Consider the following 20,379-nt stretch of genomic DNA (forward strand, 5'->3'; position numbering starts at 1 on the left):
CGCGAAGAGTGAACTTGACCGCGAACGCAGAGCAGTGGGGTTTTTACCCTTCGCAAACGCGACCGGCATCTCGCGATCGCATAGCGTTAGGGATCTGGGGGAGGGGACATCCGTTCTTCTACGCGAACGCGAGCACAACGCGAAGGCCAGTGGGGGACCAGCCTTCGTGAATGTGTAGTAGGACTCGCGAACGCGTAGGGCTTTTGGGCCGCTGCCTTTCGCGAATGCGTAGGGCTTTTGGGCCGCTGCCTTTCGCGAATGCGGCAGGCCCTTCGTGAACGCGAAGAAGGCCTGACGCTTGTGACTTAAAATAGAATCAAACACGGGAATTTGCCATTTTTTCAAAAATTTCAAAACTAGAAGACTTAGAGGCAATTCTCAAGAGACATTTTATTTCCCAATTTGTTGGTAAGTGATTTCAAAATACTTTCTTTCAATTACCCATTGCATTTCATGAATTTTCAATCTAAAATCTAGAGTGTTCATGGTAGAATTGGGGGTTTTGGGTAGAAACTAGGGATTTTAAAATTTCAGAATTTAGAGCTCAAATTGAGGACGGATTCCAAAACCAGTTATATATTCGGGCTCAGGGATGAATGGGTAAATGGATTTTAGTCCGAACCTTGGGTTTTGACCAAGCGGGCCCGGGGTCGATTTTTGACTTTTTGGGAGAAAGTTTGGGGAATCTGAATTTATGCATTGTAATTGATTTCTTTAGCAATATTTGATATTATTGAGTCATTTGTGGATAGATACGAGTGGTTCGGAGGTGAATTCTATAGGAAAAGCGGTAATTTAGTATTGAGTGGCCTTTGGGGCGAGGTAAGTGTCGTGTCTAACTCTGACTTGAGGGAATAAGACTTGTTTGTCTATTTACTACATGTTTAGATGTTGGGGAACAACGTATATGTGAGGTGACGAGTACTTATGCGTTATAGTCGGGTTAAAGCATGCGGGTGGGGGCTAAGTTTCTTGCAATTATAGCTTCCTTTGTTCATGTTATCCATGTTTAGACTAGTATTGTTAAATTGATTGTTCTTATCATGTTTACAGACTTTCTTGTGATAATTGAGTATTGATTTCAAAGCTGAGGTTGGTATTGTGAAACCAAATGTTAAAGTAAGGCTTGTACTTGTTATTCTATCTCCCTGTTGTTATTTGTTTATTGCATTATGGTAAGGGAGAGTGTTAATGCACGAAGGGTGATGACGTGCCATATTGTGAATGTTAATGCACGAAGGGTGATGTCGTGCCATATTATGAGTGTTAATATACGAAGGGTGATGCTGTGCCACGTTATGAGAGTTAATACACGAAGGGTAATGCCGTGCCATATTATGAGTGTTAATGCACGAAGGGTGATGTCGTGCCACGTTATGAGAGTTAATGCATAGAGGGTGATGTCGTGCCGTATCTATTAATTTATATTGTGAGGCTGAGAGTAAAAGCACGAAGGATGATGTCGTGCAATTTTCTTCATTGTGTTTAGTTCTTTTCACTGGTTAAAAGCATGTTGACTGTTCTGGTTATCATTTCCGTTGTATCTTTTATATCATGTGCCCCTTTAGCATGTCCTGCCCCCCCTCCCAATAGTACATGTTTAGTTGTTACTGTTGTTTTCTTGTACATATATTGTTATCTGCACAGGTTTATTATGTGGGTGTCTTGTCATAGCCTCGTCACTATTTCGTCGAGGTTAGGCTCGACACTTACCAGTACATGGGATCGGTTGCATTGATACTGCACTCTGCACTTCTTGTGCAGATTTTGGTACCGGTCCTAGCTGATAGTGAGGCTTAGCAGCTTGGATTTGTTATCAGGAGACTCAAGGTAGATTTGCTGGCGTCCGCAGACCCTGAAGTCTCTTCCTAGTTTTATCATTTACTATTTTCTCACTTTAAAACAGTGTATTTTTCTTTTTAGACTCTGTTTGTAGTAAATCATAGTAGCTCGTGAATTGTGACTCCACATCCGGGATGTAGTAATTAATATAGTTTTATATTATTCCGCACTCACTACATTTCATCTTAGTTAATTAATGTTATTTATTGAATGGAAAAAGGATTGGTTTAACGATTCTCTAACGTTGGCTTTACTAGCAAGTGAAATGTTAGGCGCCATCATGGTCCCGACGGTGGGGATTCTGGATCATGACAAGTGTGATCTTTCTATCACATGTCATTACTTACCAATATTTAATATGAATATCTTTTTACTAAGATATCAAATTTGGAATCAGCTAACATGGGTCTCTTTGGTAGGGACGCAACAATGATGTTGGTCATGAGGATGAAGTATTCACATTTGAGATGAGAAATTATCATCGGCTATATTATTTTTTCTGTTGGAAGTTCATTTTGCGGGACAAAATATTTATGGGTGAATTGTGTTAGATGCAGAGAATTTGCATGAAGAGCTTGTAACATAGAACATACTTGTCGATTATAGTTTTAACATATAATTTCTTCATGTGCTAATAGTTTTATTGCAGACTATAAAAACAATACATGGAAAACATCTTATCTTATCATTATGTAGATTGTATATATGTAGAAAGATTACTCTCATGTCATTTTGCGAGCACACAAGTGTAACGACCCGACCGGTCGTTTTGAGTATTATAACCCCATTCTCCCATTTACTGCTCAATTTATGCTTTATAATTATTTTATGATTTACCGGGTTAGTTGGTTCAGGTCCGGAAGGAATTTTGAGTGAAATGAGACACTTAGTCTCATAATTAAAAATTTAAGTTAGAAAAGTTGACCGGATATGGACCTATGTATAAACGACCTCGGATTTGAATTTTGATGATTCCACTAGATCCGTATGGTGATTTTGGACTTAGGAGCGTGTCCGGAAAATTATTTAGAGGTCCGTGATGGAATTAGGCTTGAAATGCCGAAAGTTGAATTTTTGGGAAGTTTGACAGGGGGTTGACTTTTTGATATCAGGATCGGAATCCGATTCTAAAAATTGAAATACCTCTGTTATGTCATTTATGACTTGTGTGCAAAATATGAGGTCAATCGGGCGTGATTTGATAGGTTCCGGAGTCATTTATAGAAATTAGAAATTTCAAAATTCATTAGGCTTGAATTGGAGTGTAATTCATGGTTTTAGCATTCTTTGAGGTGATTTGAGAGTTCGACTAAGTTCGTATGATATTTTAGGGCTTGTTGGTATATTTGGTTGAGGTCCGAGGGCCTCGGATGAATTTTGGATGGTTAACGGGTCAAAAAGTGGACTAAAATAGCTGCTGCAATTTTCTTCTGTTGCAAATTCATTCGAGCCCATAATCGTGCCCTGAATAAGGCCATGATCGAGCCCAGGATCGAAGCCATGATCGAAGGCAAGATCGAACGCCAGGGTCGAGGGCCATGATCGAGGGAAAGGATCGAGGGCCCAGGATCGAAGCCACGATTGAAGGCAAGATCGAAGGCCAGGGTCGAGGGCTATGATCGAGGGTCAGGATCGAGGGTCAGAATCGAGGAACACGATCAAAGGCCCAGGATCGGGACTGTCTGGGCAGAATTATAAAGCAGTGACTTCGTCCCATTCGCCATTTTTGACAAATTGGAGCTTGAGGAGAGGCGATTTTTGATAGATTTTTCAAGAAAAACTTGAGGTAAGTCCCTTGTAATCATTTCTACTACATAATAATGAATTATCATCGAATAATCCGACTAGATTACATGATTTTGAGGGGTAAATTGGAGATTGGAACTTAGAAATTTGGAAATAAGATTTGTAGATTTGAGGGTTGAGTTGAAGTCGGATTTTAGTAAAATTGGTATGGGTAGACTCGTGGTTGAATAGGCTTTCGGATTTTGTAAGTTTTATCAGGCTCCGAGACGTGGGTTCCACAGGCTATTTTTGAGCTAAAATTCGGATATTTATGGAAAATTGTATTTTCATATGGAATTAATTCCAATAAATTTTATTAACTGAAATGAATTATTTGTGACTAGATTTGAGGCATTCAGAGGCCGATTTATGAGGCAAAGGCATCGCAGAGTAAAAGAATTTCACGTTTCGAGGTAAGTAACAGTTTTAAATCTTGTCTTGAGGGTATGAAACCCCGGATTTTTAGTATCATGTGATTACTTTAGAGGTGACGCACATGCTAGGTGATGGGCGTGTGGGCGTGCACCAAGGGGATTGTGACTTGGTCCGTCCCGTGGAAATTTGATTATAAGTCATGCTAGAAACCATGCTTATGATGTATGTTGGTATTGTTGGGACCCACAGAGGTCGTGTACATGTTGAATTATCTACTTAAATTATTGTTTTGTACTCAGTCACAGCTTACTTGATTATTTTATCTCAATCTCTAATTGTTCATTATTGATGTATCTTATCATTGTTGTTTGGGCTGATTTTATGATTGTTGAGAGCCCGAGAGACTGGAGAGCTTTATGACTGAGTGAGGCTGAGGGCCTAATTGTGAGATATTATACTATAGCATGTGAGTTGGTCGTGCAGCACGTGAGTTGTCCGTGCAGATCCTTATATTATACTATAGCACGTGAGTTGGTCATGCAGATCCAGATATTTATATTATAACACGTGAGTTTTCCGTGCAGCACGTGAGTTGTCCGTGCAGATTATAGCGCTTGGGCTGTAGGAGCCCCTCCGGAGTCTGTACACCCCCAGTGAACGCAGGTACCCATTAAGTGTAAGTGTTGAGGGCTGGGAGCCCAGTGAGTAATTGTTGTCCGGAGAGGTTGTACTTATTTTTCATTGGTTGATGCACTTAGCTGCTATATGTTGTTGTGGTGAAATTTCTGAAGAATTCTATATCCGGATTACATGAACTTGAAATTGTATAAAATTAATTTGACTTAAACTGCCGGATTTGAAAGCATGTCTATTCTTTGCTGGAATTACTGGAATTGAATTATAATTATATAGCTCGTCACTATTTTCAGTTCCTTATTTATTATTGTTACTTGCTGAATTGGTTGTACTCATACTACAGCCTGTACTTCGTGTGCAGATCCAGGTGCTTCTGGACATAGCGGGTGTTGATTCTCCCGTGCAGTTGATTTTCCGGAGATTTAGAGGTAGCTGCCGTGTTTCGCAGACCTTGTCTCTCTTTCCCTACCTCCTTGTTTACTGTATTTTGGTCTTAAATTATTGTAGACCTTATGTTTCAGACTTGTATCCATATTATATGCTCATGTACTCAGTGACACCGGATTTTGGGGGAGTGTTCGTATCAGTATTTGTGGGATTACGTATTGTATTTAAATATTATATTTTCAGACTTAAAAGAAATTGTGATTTATTGAGATTATCAGCTTGTCTAGTATCGAGATAGGCGCCATCACGACATGTTAGAATTTTGGGTCGTGACAACAACACCCACTGAATCGATGTTTTGTTAATTTTTGTATAACTCGGATGACTTTTTTCCTAAATATATGTGCCATATAGTATGAAGCAATTAATGTGCAATGTTATTTATATTTGAATTGTTACTATGTACATCATTCGATCTCTTCTTTTGTCTGCTAATTCGTATGTCCAATATCAATACAAAAGTTATCAAGATTAATTAATTCTGTTATTTAAACAATCAAAATAAGAATAAGTATTCCAGCTATTATAATATTGGCCATCTAGTTTTAAAAATATTTCGATTCAGTTGTATGAATGAAATTATACATTTACTTGTCAAATGAGTAAGATTTTTCTTGTCAAATACAACTACATATATATTTCCAAAACCAACCATCTTCCCTTACTTATTCTAGCTTTTCTATTTTCCTATATCTTGTTGCATCTTATATGATCTACAACTACTACCAAACAGCTCAGAGGAGGGGTTAGTAAAGGCACCTAAGCCATAGCAAATTAAACTGTCCTTTTCCGTTGTAGGTCGGCATAAAATATTACTACTACTAAAAGTAAAGCAACAAACAGCTGACAGCTCGATAAACTAAAATGTGAAGAAAAATCACTTATTCCTTACAACAATATGCACACAAAAATTAGCTGCTCATGAACATTAATTAAAAGGAACAAAAATAAGAGCTGAACCCCAATAGTAATAATAGGCAGACTAAGAAAGGAATAAAATTAACAATAATAATACAAAGCACTGCCTCTCGCCTAGCACATGAACGCAAGCAAAGCTCCCAACAAAACTGAAAATCCGACCACAGTTTTGCCCATAACTCCTGCTGCTCCGTTTGGCGTTACCGGTGTCGACTTGGACGGCGTGTTGCCAACCTCAGGCGTGGGTGTGGTGGGTGAGTCGGAAGGAGTTGAAGGAGTGGTTGATGGAGTTGAAGGAGTTGACGGAGTAGTTGACGGAGTTGAAGGAGTGGAGGAGCTGTCTTTGACATCGACGGCTAACTTCATGCCAGATTGACAGTGACCAAATGCGGAACAAGTGAAGTACATTGGACCGGCCTTGGAAAGTTTGATGGTGGTTTTGCCGTCGCTGTGAGACTCGAGGGCGTTTCCGGTGTTGCAATTTTCATAATCATCTTTGCTTATTACATCCACACTGTGGCTTCCACCATAGTTGAACTCTGATCATCATCATGCAAATTCAAATTAATGTTTTGGTTTAGTTTAAATAAAAATAATAATTGAGAAATTAAACCTTGAGTTTCTTTGTTAATTATCATTCTGTAAGTTAAAGATATACATAAGATATGAAAAAAGAAACTATATCTTGTCAATTTTATATAACTAGTTTACCTCCTCTCAAGTCTACTTTTGATGTTTTGTGGTATAGATACAAAATCTAGTCATCACCGAAAGCGTGGTGGAATGGTTGGAATCTTTTCATCGTTTATTCGAAAGTTTAGGTTCAAGTCTCAAAGAATGAAGTACCTTTAACCCCTTAGCGAGTATATTCAGTACAAATCTGAATTGATCGGCGCAATTGAGATAGATCATCTTGCATTCTAGCTAGGGGGAAAATTAATATTTCATCGTGCACATATTTAGTTGACTTTTCTTGGTAAAATTTTTAATTACTAAGTCTGGTCGTGAGATTATGTGTCACATGACACAATATTAGGGATTTTGCAATTACGTACCCTACAGTCCCCGTAAGGTAAACTATTTTGCTTTGGGATTTTACATTATTATCATAATAAAATTGCATTGTAACTTTTGATTTTATATTAACCTAAAAGTATCTAGTTCAACTTAATTCCTATCTAGCATATATTTAAATTAGTCGGACCAATAAGTTTGAAATACTGAATAACTAAAGAAAAAAATGATAGAAATTGAAAAACTAACCAAGAGTGTCACCAACGTTGAAGGTTTCACCAGCTGCCCAAGTGGAGTAATCTCCGGTCTGGCTCCACCCGCCGCTTCCTCCAACAACGTGGTTCGCGGCAAAAGCCACCGGAGAAGCAACCAGAAGAAATAGGAGAGTTGCTACCGCTGACACTGCCATTACTTAATTAGATTTCTTTTCAAAGTTAATAAAATTGAGTTGAAGAGTAAATAGAAGAAAGAAATTATGGCACACATTTAGCAAACGATGCAAGCCCTACTTATATAGCGAGTTTAAAGGTATGAAACTTGGAATGTCATGTAGTTCAATGCTAGAAATTACCTTTAAAATATTAAAAAATTCCAGACTTTTATTGCTTGTGATAATATTAAACTGGGAATTTGGTGCCTCTACTTTCCCATGTCTACCTAATTTATTAGGACATATTTGAATGTCTTTCTCTATCCTTTCGCTGACTTTGTGGCGTCTAAGTGTCGTGGCATTACCCCTTTTTTATCTTAACCTTGGAATTTAAGCTTTGCAACTTACTTGGCTTTCTCGCTACAAAATTGGCTTGTTTTAATTAGTCAATACTAATATAAGATTATGGCTTAAGACACAGGGCCGGCTTTTGGGTAAAGCCACTGAAGCCCGCTTTAGGCCCCCAACTTTAGAGGGCCCTACTTTTTACCCTATAATTATTTTTTCGGCAAAGGGCCAAATATACCCTTATACAATGAGAAAAAGTTTAAATATATCATTTGTTATACTCTTGCTGTAATACTATTCGTTCAAATATACCCCTCTCTTGTTAAGTTTGTCCAAGGTGAACATCCAATCCTACATGACAATGATATTTGATAAGGTGGATGCCACATGACATATTACATCAGTACCCCTAATCCATATATAAAAGACTAAATTGTAAAATACAATATTTTTCATGGTACCGGTAATGGTGGCGGTAATGGTGGCAATGGGGGCGGAGGGGAAGAAAATTTTAGTGGTGGAAAAAAAATAGAAGGGAGGGGTAAAATGGATTAGGGGCGCTGAGGTAGCATACCATGTGGCATCCACCTCATCAAGTGTCAGTACCACATAGGATTGAATGTTCACTTTGGATAAACTTAACGGAAAAGAGGTATATTTGAACCAATAGTATAACGACAAGGATATATTTGGATTCAAAGTATAACGAAGGATACATTTAAACCTTTTCTAATAGTACAAGGGTATATATGGCCCTCTTCCATTTTCTTTTTTAAATTAAGTATTTTTACTCTTGTTACATATCTTGGTAAAAACTGAAAAGGAAAAATATCTATGTTCCTTACAATTGGGCCGGTAACATGTAAATGCAAAATTTATAAAAGGAATCAAGTGATTATGTCTTTTTCTCACTAAATATTATGTAAATCTTTTCACTTTCTTTTTAGGTTTTCACAAAATTCAATTTTTTTTAAAATGTTTCTCAGTTCTCACCAAACGTTACTACTATTATATTTTTTCTTTGTGCCTCCAAGAGATCCTATTGTTCTGTATTTTTCGTTCGTCTATCCAGTTAAAGCCTATGAGAAGTATATTGTGTAAGCAATAAATATTTATTTTCACATCAAGTTAATGAATCAGGTTCTTCTATTCCAACTTTTTAGTATTAGTTTTCATCTAACATTTATTTTTCTTGGTATTTCAATATGTATGCATATATTATCCTTTTAGTATTTATCAAAATTTAAATATGTCAAATAGATAGTTTGAATCCGGTTATTCAAAACTTAAGGAAAAAAAAGTTGAATCATTGATATACTCTAGTCGATATACTCAATCAGAAAAAAAGACTTGATTCTTTTTCATATGCTTATATCGCTTATAGAATAATAATACTAGTTCCTGTAGCAATTGCCTCTGGCCACCCTCGACCACAAACTAGAAACTTGGAAGAAATTTTTGAAAACTAAAATTAATAAAATCTTACTTAAAATCAATCGTGGCGCAAGAAAGATTAAATGGATTATCTATAGTACCGATTGAAAAGGAAATATTAGAAGAAATTTATAATAAAATAATTATTCATAATTTTGCATCACAAAAAGATAAAAAATTAGATTTTAAATAAATAATAGTATATAAGAATTTTTTTTTTTTTTTTGAAAAAAAGGTTAAAGGCCTCTTATGTTAGTTTGACTTTTTGCCTCCAATAGTGTTGAGCCGCACTGGCTTAAGATTATTCTCTAGGACGAATCAAATCACAAAAAGAATGCAACAAATATGCATAAAGGGCTTTATTTTTCAAAAGTATATATGTATTAAAGCATACTTCTTGTTTTCTTCTCACATAATTAACAGGGGAGTAAGCAATGTGTTATCGGATAACATAAAGGGGTCACAATACCAACAACAAAAAATGAGCTGCCACCCCATTAACAAGCCAATAGGCAATAGCTAGCTGTGGGTATTATTCACATCAGACTTTTCATAATTTGAGAATTTACTTGCCAAGGCGCCACCTAATTTGTAATAAAATTAATCATGCAGGGAGTAGGTTTAGCACTATGAATAAGATACACATGATATATTATTCGCTTATAATATTTGATAATTATTTATGTGAGAAAATGATTGTCACGTATATATTTGACTTGAACCAATCAATTATATTCCATTGTGTTGATTGGGTTTGTTACTTGTTAGGCCATGCGTTAGTTGTCCTCTAATCCAATCAGAGCTAAATGCAGATTAATTAGTCAAAGTAACAGTTTGCATTTTCAATTTTTATTTTTGGGAAAGTCTTGCTGGTCCAATAATCATTCCCCCCCCCCCCCCCCCAACGGGGAATACCAACCTCTAGCGAAACACACGACGAATAATACGTTGTTAGGGTCAACTTATGTTAATTTTAAGCCAGCTACCAGAATCTGAGTTAGTTATAAATAGTAAACTTGACGTCAAATTAAGTTTCGTGTATAAGTTGTGCTAAGCATAAAATAATCAATCTAGTTGATCTAACCACTCAACTAATGTTAGTTACAGTTTTGAAATATTAACTCTAAAAAGAATAAGAAAATATTTAGATTTGTGAAATTCTTTACTTAAATACTTTTTGACTTTATCTATCAGTTGATGCCAAACAAATGAAATGGAAATCTCATATTATTTCCTAGGAATAACTAGAATGCCGAAATTATTGCACGTCCAATATTGTTTGTTCACAAGAACTAGAACATTATTGTTAGTTAGTTTAATATAGACATCCCATAAGAACAGGAATTGGTTTCAATTTGAAACTTTTCTGGTTGGAATACTTGAGAAAGTTCTTTTCCATTTTCTTTTTTCTCTTTTTTTCTTTTTTTGCTTTAGTTTAATTATTGTCGATGATGATTCAAGGAACAACGTGGAGATTAATTAATACAAGTTGACCCAGGTAAAAAATCGTAAGAACATGTCATTAGAGGTGAAATTAGTGATAAATATAAAGTTAAAGTGATTTCAAATATAAAAATATATTATTATTCATTTTGGAACGAATTAGAAAAGTATGCCATATAAAATGGAACTGACGGTAAAATAGAGTAAATTCTACCTTACCCTTTTAACCTTTTTAGGGTAAGAAAACGATGGAGGGAAGCAAAGGTTCGAGTTTTTTTACTCAATACCAAACCTAATCGGGTTATTTAATCAGTTTGGTTTGACTTTTCGATTTGATGCGGTTTTCTAGTTCGGTTTGTATACCCCTACCTCCCTCTCCTTTTGAAAGGGAAAGTGAACCCTCTTTGGTCCAAAAGTCAACAAAAAAATGGAAAAACCCTTGCCAGGATTTATAAAATGTCATTTTCCTCCATTGTTTGGAGGAAACTTTAAGGATTAAGACAATACGATTAATTTTTCCTCCAAAATAACTTGTTTAAAAAGAAAAGATTGTTATCCCATATAGTATGAATAACTGTATGTCATTAGTAGTACTCACGGTAGTTTCTCTGTCTTCCTTTAATATTTGCAACACATTCATGCTAGTTGCTTCTCTACCACAGCCTATATTATGTATTTCTTTTCCTATTCATCTTCCCCTATCTATACGATTTGTGGGCATTATATAACTCGTTGCCACCATTACCACTTCTTCTCATATCCTAACAAAACACCCCCAAACCAAATAACATCCATATAAAAGTATGAATATATTCATAGAGAACAAAAATAGATTTGTTTACGTTCAGGGGGCAAAAGCCAGAGGAAAACCTTCTTGAATGAATACTAGATTTTAAAGAAAGTTTAGCCTTGGCAACATGTAACAATTATTAGTGTAATAATTCATATTTTTAAAGATATTTCTTTTTAGATGAAAATATAATTAATTCTGTTATAAGTCTTTGTATTAAGTATTAGTGTATTCCAAGTTTATGTTATTAGTGTAAAATCAGAATTTTTTGAAGATGCTTCTCTTTAAAGGAAGAAATTAATCGTGTTGTTGTAATATTTAGTCAGGGGATAATAATGACATTTGTAAATTCCGGTAAGAGTTTTTCTATTTCATTTTTTGTTGACTTTTGAGTCAAAGGGGGTTCGTTTCCTTCTCAAAAGGCGAGGGGATATTGTTTCTCCACCTTAAGGGGTTTACCATTCCCATTCAAAAGGTGGTGGGGGTATACCCTAAAAGGTTAAGGGGCTAAAAGGTTAAGGGGGTAAAGTGAAATTTACCGGATAAAATAATAAGATAAAAGAAAAAAATTGGGTAAATTTGGGAACTTTCGTCTCCCATACCTCAAAAGGAAAAATAATTCAGGAAAGGAATCTTTAAATCGTTAATACGTGATGCCAAGTCTTTTGGCCTGCTGCATGAAATCTGAGAAAATCCTTATCTCTAAGTATTTGACTGCAAAGAATGCATATGGTGAAGAATGAAAACATTTAAAAAAATGTGCATCTTTTGTTAAACAAAAAGTTTTTACATTTCTTTAATATTCTATTCTTGGTTTTTTTTTTTTTTGGGATGTGGGATGCACTTCTAAAATGTAATTAGCTTAGCTGCTCTACGACGGAGACAACGTAAAGCTTTGAATGATTTCATTTTATTTTTAAAAAAATTTAGAAAATAATTTAAGAGATTAGAAGCAGAAGATTGGATAAAATATAGGTGCAGATTCTATTATTATGTATTTATAATTATTTTATTCTTTATAAAACAAGAACCTTTTTTTATTATTTTCTGGAAGAAGTATTGTTTCTTATAGGTTGTTTTATGGCGAATGGAATAATATTTACCCGAAAAACGGATAGAGTTGAATTTGTACGTAATTCTAAAGATATGTGGTATATCTTGATACAAATCATAGGGATAAATAGAAATATCAAATATGGATTGCAAAGAATGCTTAAACAAGGTTGGAAAAAAGATGATTTTTAGGACTAAGCATAATGAATCAATTAATGAAGCTTAAAAGAATAATCCTTGAATATAGGAGAATATGGTGCTTGAATTACAATGTAAGCAAAAAATCGCCCTCTACAGAAATGTAGTCATCCTCTTTATAGTGGAGGATTCTACTTTAGATATAATAAAAATACATAGTGGAGAACCCATGATAAATCAGTTTTTCCCTAATTTTCGCCCAGATTCTCTCCCTTAGTGTGTTTGCAACGGCTCTTGTCTGTGAGCTCGAGCTCGATCGGCCTCGATGCTGGTCGGTATTGCTTCTAGAGCTCGATATGGATCGAGTCAGGTGATGATTCGGACTTGGTCCCGGTTGGCATCTGCCCCTTAAGCTCGAAATCATCTCATCATAGTTCGATTCGGACCCGAACTCGATAATGACTTCGAACTCGGTGTTTGACCTATACCTGAAATCTGAAACTTGTTTGTACCATCTTCGGAACCCATCTCGATATTACGAAGTCTTTCTTCGATCCATTATATTTCGACCTCGATCAATCGTACGAAGGCCGAAATCTATTTCGACCGTATACAGATAGTCCCCTCGTTTCTCGGGAAGGATGTGGTGAGAAACGATATGATTTCTTAATGGCTCGATTGAATTATAAGCTGACGTTCACACTAGGCTCGATCATGACGCGCGTGATAGCTGTCCCGTCGATTTAGTTTTTCAAAGCATTTAATGCATGTCAGATGGTGGTCGGCCACCGCTGATATTGAACCGCCAATGCTTTAATCTATATAGCCCTTCCTTTTACCATTTACCACTTTTACATCTTCAATCTTCCAAATTTCCCAAGTTCTTTTTCGTACCCTCTGAGTTTATTCGCAAATCTGTGATTCCTCTTTGCAAAAGCCTTTCTTCAAAATTATCAAATCTTTGTCACTTTATTTTATTCTCGACCTTTAAATTCGAAAATGGCGAAAACATCACAAACCATTCCTCAAAAAGAGAAAGCTTCATCTTCACAGTCTGTCGCCGACGAAACACCGGTAGAGCCACGACCTGAGGAGTGTGTTCCTGGGGCGTGTGTCCTTACCTCTGATTTTACGGTCGATAAGGGCTCATCGGTTCCTGTCTGATGTGAGCCAGTATCGAGGTATATGTGTTCGATAACCGGGAGGCACCTCAAATAGCTAAAGAAAGATTGCAATTGGGAGAACAAAGAAATTATAATCCCCTCTTCCGACGAAGATATCACCACTTACATGAAAGGGTTTTTAAGTGTGTATACTTACCCTTTCACGTTAGGTCCCCTCGACTCTGTTATTATTGACTTATGCCGTCAATACCAAATAACCCTAGGCCAGGTCCATCCTTTTTTTTGGCGGATCGTTATTTTGATTCGATACTTTGTGAACAAAATCGAGGGGATGTCGTTCACCCTCGACCACCTCATCTGATTGTACCGTCCTCGCCTTTTTTGAGGAGGGTTAATAAAACTTTAGCATCGGGTTACCAAGGCTCTGTTCTCGAGCATTGATGAGGATAGGGATCGAGGCTGGATGGGCAGGTTCGTTCGAGTAAGGATTTCAGACCTGATTCCGACTGAAAAGATGCCTTTTTCTTGAGGAGTGGAATATGAAACGTAAGTGTAATTCTGCTATTACTTACTTCTATTTTGCCCTTTCATTTCTTTTTTCACCGATATTCCTCTTTTTTGTGATGCAGCGGTTCCCTAGATGCCTGGAGCAGTTCCGATCTCAAGAACTGGGTACGAGCTCTGGTTTCGTCCTCCACATACGCTGAGCGCTCATGGCGTGATTTGTCAAAGGGCTGATGGGAGGCCAAAAATTATGGTATGCCCCATTCTCGTACTTTTTGGTAGTTCGAACGAGATGCTTTCCATATACTTTAATAAAATTTCCCATATGCATGTGTGGGCAAAGATCCAATTTTGAGGCCCTCGTCCGTCGAGGAAGAGGCTTCGGTCTCTGTCCCAAAGCCGGTGAAAAGATAATAAGAGGAAAAGAGCCTATGTTCCCGAAGATCCATAACCGAAGAAGAGGACGGCTCGTAAGCGAACAAGAATACCATTCCTTTGACCGTAGAATCAGTTCTGCGTCTAAGGGATGAAGACGAAGAAGAAGAAAAAGAAAAAAAATGATGGGTCCGCGCTGGCGGCCCGAACAAAGAAAACCACCGACGTTCCACAGGCAGCTGGATCGATCTTGGTTCATAAGGCTCTGCCTCGAACTGAGGATATATCGGAGAAAGATTCGGGCGGAGTCCCCAAGTTGTTGGAGATCGGAGATGCTTTCCATCGAAGCCAACAGATGGGGGATATGTTTGGAGGGGCTCTCCTCGAGTCTCTTCGAACCGAAGAGAATGCTCCAAGTGATTAACTTGGGGCAGTAGCAATCGAAGACTTGCCCACCTTCCCTGCTTTTTTCGGAAGGGAGATTCAGGAAGCCCAAGCTTTGGGGGCCCTCGAACTAGACATGCCTCATGATGGAGAGGATCCTTTTCGTGACCTGTTTACCGGTGTCGAGGACGTTGCCGGTACTAGTGATGCATCGGATCTTTTTCACAGAGTGCAGCAGGTTTTGAATCAGGTAAGCCTTAAATTATTTTGTTGGTATTACCTTTACGTTTGCTTTTCTTTTCTAACTTCATTTCTTCTTACTTTGTAGGCCACAGCAGTTCATTGAGAAGCATCTTCTCGGTCCCGAACCGAGCTGTGTCGATACGAGTCTAACCTTCAACGGGTTACAAAGGAGAGGAACTCCCTAAAACTCCTTTTTGGGCAAAGGGGAGAGGAAATAAAAGACCTCCGAGCTGAGTTGGCCAAGGCTCACCAAGATCGGACCGATCTGTCTGAGCAGGTAATAATACTTTTAAAAGCCTATGGGCTCGATACCAGAACGATGGCTAATTTTTTGGTCTCACAACTGCAACAGAAAATTGAGATGATCGAAAAACTCTGTGAAGAAGTCGATGTGATAAAAGCGGAGTCTTTGAAGTGGAAAGAAGGTATGGACCGCTTTGCTGCAGAGAAAGAAGCTGCTTGAGCCCAATTATCATCGGCCGAAAACCAACTTCAAAAAATGAAGGAGAAAGGCTCAGTTCAAGCAAGAAAAATAAAGGAGCTCGAGGCTCGGTTGGCCTCTGAACTTACCAAGGTCGAATCTGACGCCGAAAAGGCAAAGGCCGATACAGATGCCCTCGTGGCCATCTATCGGGCCAATGCCGAAGCTGCCCAGGTCCAAGCAAGAGAGGCAGCCGATGCTGGAGCACATTGAGTCGCTGAACTTGCTAAGTACCGATCTCGGAGGGAGACCCTGGAGGAGATCCATGCTCGAGGTTTCGATCTCGCTGAAGAGATAAAAAGGGCTAAAGAACTCGAAGCCAATGCTGAAGCCTTGGTTTTCGATGATGAAACCTTGGCTTCCGATGATGATAATGATAATGATAATGATGGGAGTAAGAGCGGGTCCAAGAACCAGGGGGGAGGGGGGGAGCCCGGTGGAAAAGAGACCGCTCCCGGAGATAACCAAGAATCTTAGTCCTTAGTTTCTTCGTTGCAATCAATCATGTAAACAATCTTGTATATATATAAATATCTTTTTATTTTACCGACTTGCTTCTGTTTTGTTTCATGCCTTGTGAAGATTTCATTTATGCCTTCTGAATATTTTCATAAGGATTTAGGGAATTTGATCGAATTTGGACTTCGTAGCCTTTATAACCAAGTGAGCGTTTACTCAAACTTGAAATAAGGTAGCTCACAGGCTTAGTAGTCGAGTTGAGTGATTGCTCAAACTTGAGATGATGTAGCCTTTAGGCTTATTAGTTGAGTGAGTGATTCGAACTCGAAGTAATATAGCCCGTAGGCGTAATGGTCGAATGAGTGCTTGCTCGAACTTGAAATAAAAGTAGCCCGTAGGTTTATTAGTCGAGTGAATGATTCGAACTCGAAGTAATGCAGCCCGTAGGCGTAATGGTCGGGTGAGTGCTTGCTCGAACTCGGAATAAGAGTAGCCCATAGGCTTATTAGTCGAGTAAATGTTTCGAACTCAAAGTAATATAGCCCGTAGGCGTAATGGTCGAGTGAGTGCTTGCTCGAACTTGAAATAAAAGTAGCCCGTAGGCTTATTAGTCGAGTGGATGATTCGAACTCGAAATAATGTAGCCCGTACGCATAATGGTCGAGTGAGTGCTTGCTCGAACTCGGAATAAGAGTAGCCCATAGGCTTATTAGTCAAGTGAATGTTTCGAACTCGGAGTAATATAGCCCGTAGGCATAATTGTCGAGTGAGTGCTTGCTCGAACCCGAAATAAAAGTAGCCCGTAGACTTAGTAGTCGAGTGAATGTTTTGAACTCGAAGTAATGTAGCCCGTAGGCATAATGGTAGAGTGAGTGCTTGCTCGAACTCGGAATAAGAGTAGCCCGTAGGCTTATTAGTCGAGTGAATGTTTCGAAATCGAAGTAATATAGCCCGTAGGCATAATGGTCGAGTGAGAATTTACTCGAACTCGAAATAAAAGTAGCATGTAGGCTTAGTAGTCGAGTGAATGTTTCGAACTAGAAGTAATGTAGCCCGTACGCATAATGGTCGAGTAAGTGCTTGCTCGAACTCGGAATAAGAGTAGCCCATAGGCTTTTTAGTCGAGTGAATGTTTCAAACTCGGACTAGTATAGCCCATAGGCGTAATTGTCGAGTGAGTTCTTGCTCGAACCCGAAATAAAAGTAGCCCGTAGGCTTAGTAGTCGAGTGAATATTTTGAACAAGTAATGTAGCCCGTAGGCGTAATGGTAGAGTGAGTGCTTGCTCGAACTCGGAATAAGAGTAGCCCGTAGGCTTATTAGTCGAGTGAATGTTTCGAAATCGAAGTAATATAGCCCGTAGGTGTAATAGTCGAGTGAGTGTTTGCTCGAACTCGAAATAAAAGTAGCCTGTAGGCTTAGTAGTCGAGTGAATGTTTCGAACTCGAAGTAATTTAGCCCGTAGACGTAATGGTCGAGTGAGTGCTTGCTCGAACTCGAAATAAAAGTAGCCCGTAGGCTTAGTAGTCGAGTAAATGTTTTGAACTCGAAATAATGTAGCCTGTAGGCGTAATGGTCAAGTGAGTGCTTGCTCGAACTCGGAATAAGAGTAGCCCGTAGGCTTATTAGTCGAGCGAATGTTTCGAACTCGAAGTAATGTAGCCCGTAGGCTTAGTAGTCGAGTAAATATTTCGAACTCGAAGTAATGTAGCCCATAGGCATAATGGTCGAGTGAGTGCTTGCTCGAACTCGAAATAAAAGTAGCCCGTAGGCTTAGTAGTCGAGTAAATGTTTCGAACTCGAAGTAATGTAGCCCATAGGCTTAATGGTCGAGTGAGTGCTTGCTCGAACTCGAAATAAAAGTAGCCCGTAGGCTTAGTAGTCGAGTGAATGTTTCGAACTCGAAGTAATGTAGCCCGTAGGCTTAGTAGTCGAGTAAATGTTTCGAACTCGAAATAATGTAGCTCATAGGCGTAAGGGTCGAATGAGTGCTTGCTCGAACTTGAAATAAAAGTAGCCCGTAGGTTTATTAGTCGAGTGAATGATTCGAACTCGAAGTAATGTAGCCCGTAGGCTTAATGGTCGGGTGAGTGCTTGCTCGAACTCGGAATAAGAGTAGCCCATAGGCTTATTAGTCGAGTAAATGTTTCCAACTCAAAGTAATATAGCCCGTAGGCGTAATGGTCGAGTGAGTGCTTGCTCGAACTTGAAATAAAAGTAGCCCATAGGCTTATTAGTCGAGTGGATGATTCGAACTCGAAATAATGTAGCCCGTACGCATAATGGTCGAGTGAGTTCTTGCTCGAACTCGGAATAAGAGTAGCCCATAGGCTTATTAGTCGAGTGAATGTTTCAAACTCGAAGTAATATAGCCCGTAGGCATAATTGTCGAGTGAGTGCTTGCTCGAACCCGAAATAAAAGTAGCCCGTAGACTTAGTAGTCTAGTGAATGTTTTGAACTCGAAGTAATGTAGCCCGTAGGCATAATGGTAGAGTGAGTGCTTGCTCGAACTCGGAATAAGAGTAGCCCATAGGCTTATTAGTCGAGTGAATGTTTCGAAATCGAAGTAATATAGCCCGTAGGTGTAATGGTCGAGTGAGTGTTTGCTCGAACTCGAAATAAAAGTAGCCTGTAGGCTTAGTAGTCGAGTGAATGTTTCGAACTAGAGGTAATGTAGCCCGTACGCATAATGGTCGAGTAAGTGCTTGCTTGAACTCGGAATAAGAGTAGCCCATAGGCTTATTAGTCGAGTGAATGTTTCAAACTCGGACTAATATAGCCCGTAGGCGTAATTGTCGAGTGAGTGCTTGCTCTAACCCGAAATAAAAGTAGCCCGTAGGCTTAGTAGTCGAGTGAATATTTTGAACTCAAAGTAATGTAGCCCGTAGGCGTAATGATAGAGTGAGTGCTTGCTCGAACTCGGAATAAGAGTAGCCCGTAGGCTTATTAGTCGAGTGAGAAATCGAAGTAATATAGCCCGTAGGTGTAATAGTCGAGTGAGTGTTTGCTCGAACTCGAAATAAAAGTAGCCTGTAGGCTTAGTAGTCGAGTGAATGTTTCAAACTCGAAGTAATGAAGCCCGTAGGCGTAATGGTCGAGTGAGTGCTTGCTCGAACTCGAAATAAAAGTAGCCCGTAGGCTTAGTAGTCGAGTAAATGTTTTGAACTCGAAGTAATGTAGCCCGTAGGTGTAATGGTCAAGTGAGTGCTTGCTCGAACTCGGAATAAGAGTAGCCCGTAGGCTTATTAGTCGAGTGAATGTTTCGAACTCGAAGTAATGTAGCCCGTAGGCTTAGTAGTCGAGTAAATATTTCGAACTCGAAGTAATGTAGCCCATAGGCATAATGGTCGAGTGAATGCTTGCTCGAACTCGAAATAAAAGTAGCCCGTAGGCTTAGTAGTCGAGTGAATGTTTCAAACTCGAAGTAATGTAGCCCGTAGGCGTAATGGTCGAGTGAGTGCTTTCTCGAATTCGGAATAAGAGTAGCCCGTAGAGTTATTAGTCGAGTGAATGTTTCAAACTCGAAGTAGTGTAGCCCGTAGGCGTAATGGTCAAGTGAGTGCTTTCTCGAACTCGGAGATTTATCTCAATCCTGTTTGCATAATAGATCTCGAAATAGAGGAATATTTCTTGGATATAAGATATTGGTAAAGAAGAAAATTTTCTTTTCAAGTCATTATACATGTGTTCATGTTTTACGTCAGGGCTTGGGCCAACTATATGAGCATGGTTCGTTTTGACCATTTGGCTCTTACAACTTTTCCTATTGAAACCCTGTTGTTACGAAATAACTTTCTTGCATCAGAACTTGATATATTTGAGGGCTAATGCCCCCCCAGTATTCGAGGTCGATTGTAAAGATGCCTCGGATACTGTTGAATTGTTTATAAGTTTATCACGATCGATGGTTGCCTCATTAAAAACCTTACCGAAAAACACATTTGGGATAAAACCGGTCTAAGGGAAAAAGAGTGCAACGCGTGCTTTAAGACCTTGGGCTTCGTATTGAAGGATCCATCCTAGCTCCTGATCGGATTCCTGCAGGGGTTAGTTTCGAAATGTAAACGAATATAGGAGGGTCGTACCTTAGCAGTAGTATCGTTTTAGGTGTGTCATGTTCCAATTTCTTGATAGTTGTTTGCCGTTTATAATACCGAGCTTGTAAGATCCTTTTTCGACGTTTTCAAGAACCTGATACGGTCCTTCCCAGTTCGGT

The 20,379-nt window shown here is 38.6% G+C and overlaps 1 protein-coding gene across 1 annotated transcript; it reads right to left on the bottom strand.

Moving 5' to 3' along the window:
- Positions 1 to 5,913: 5,913 nt before the first annotated feature.
- On the bottom strand, positions 5,914 to 7,530 carry LOC104110070 (uclacyanin-3-like). Its single transcript, XM_009619489.4, has 2 exons — positions 7,267 to 7,530; positions 5,914 to 6,542 (listed from the first exon to the last, which is right to left on the bottom strand). Exons 1-2 carry the CDS (start codon positions 7,424 to 7,426, stop codon positions 6,118 to 6,120), a joined length of 585 nt encoding a protein of 194 aa, XP_009617784.1. The 5' UTR covers positions 7,427 to 7,530; the 3' UTR covers positions 5,914 to 6,117.
- Between the last annotated feature and the right edge of the window lie 12,849 nt (positions 7,531 to 20,379).

The sequence above is a fragment of the Nicotiana tomentosiformis genome, chromosome 1 (genome assembly GCF_000390325.3).
Source record: "Nicotiana tomentosiformis chromosome 1, ASM39032v3, whole genome shotgun sequence".
In the NCBI taxonomy this organism is placed as follows: Eukaryota; Viridiplantae; Streptophyta; class Magnoliopsida; order Solanales; family Solanaceae; genus Nicotiana; species Nicotiana tomentosiformis.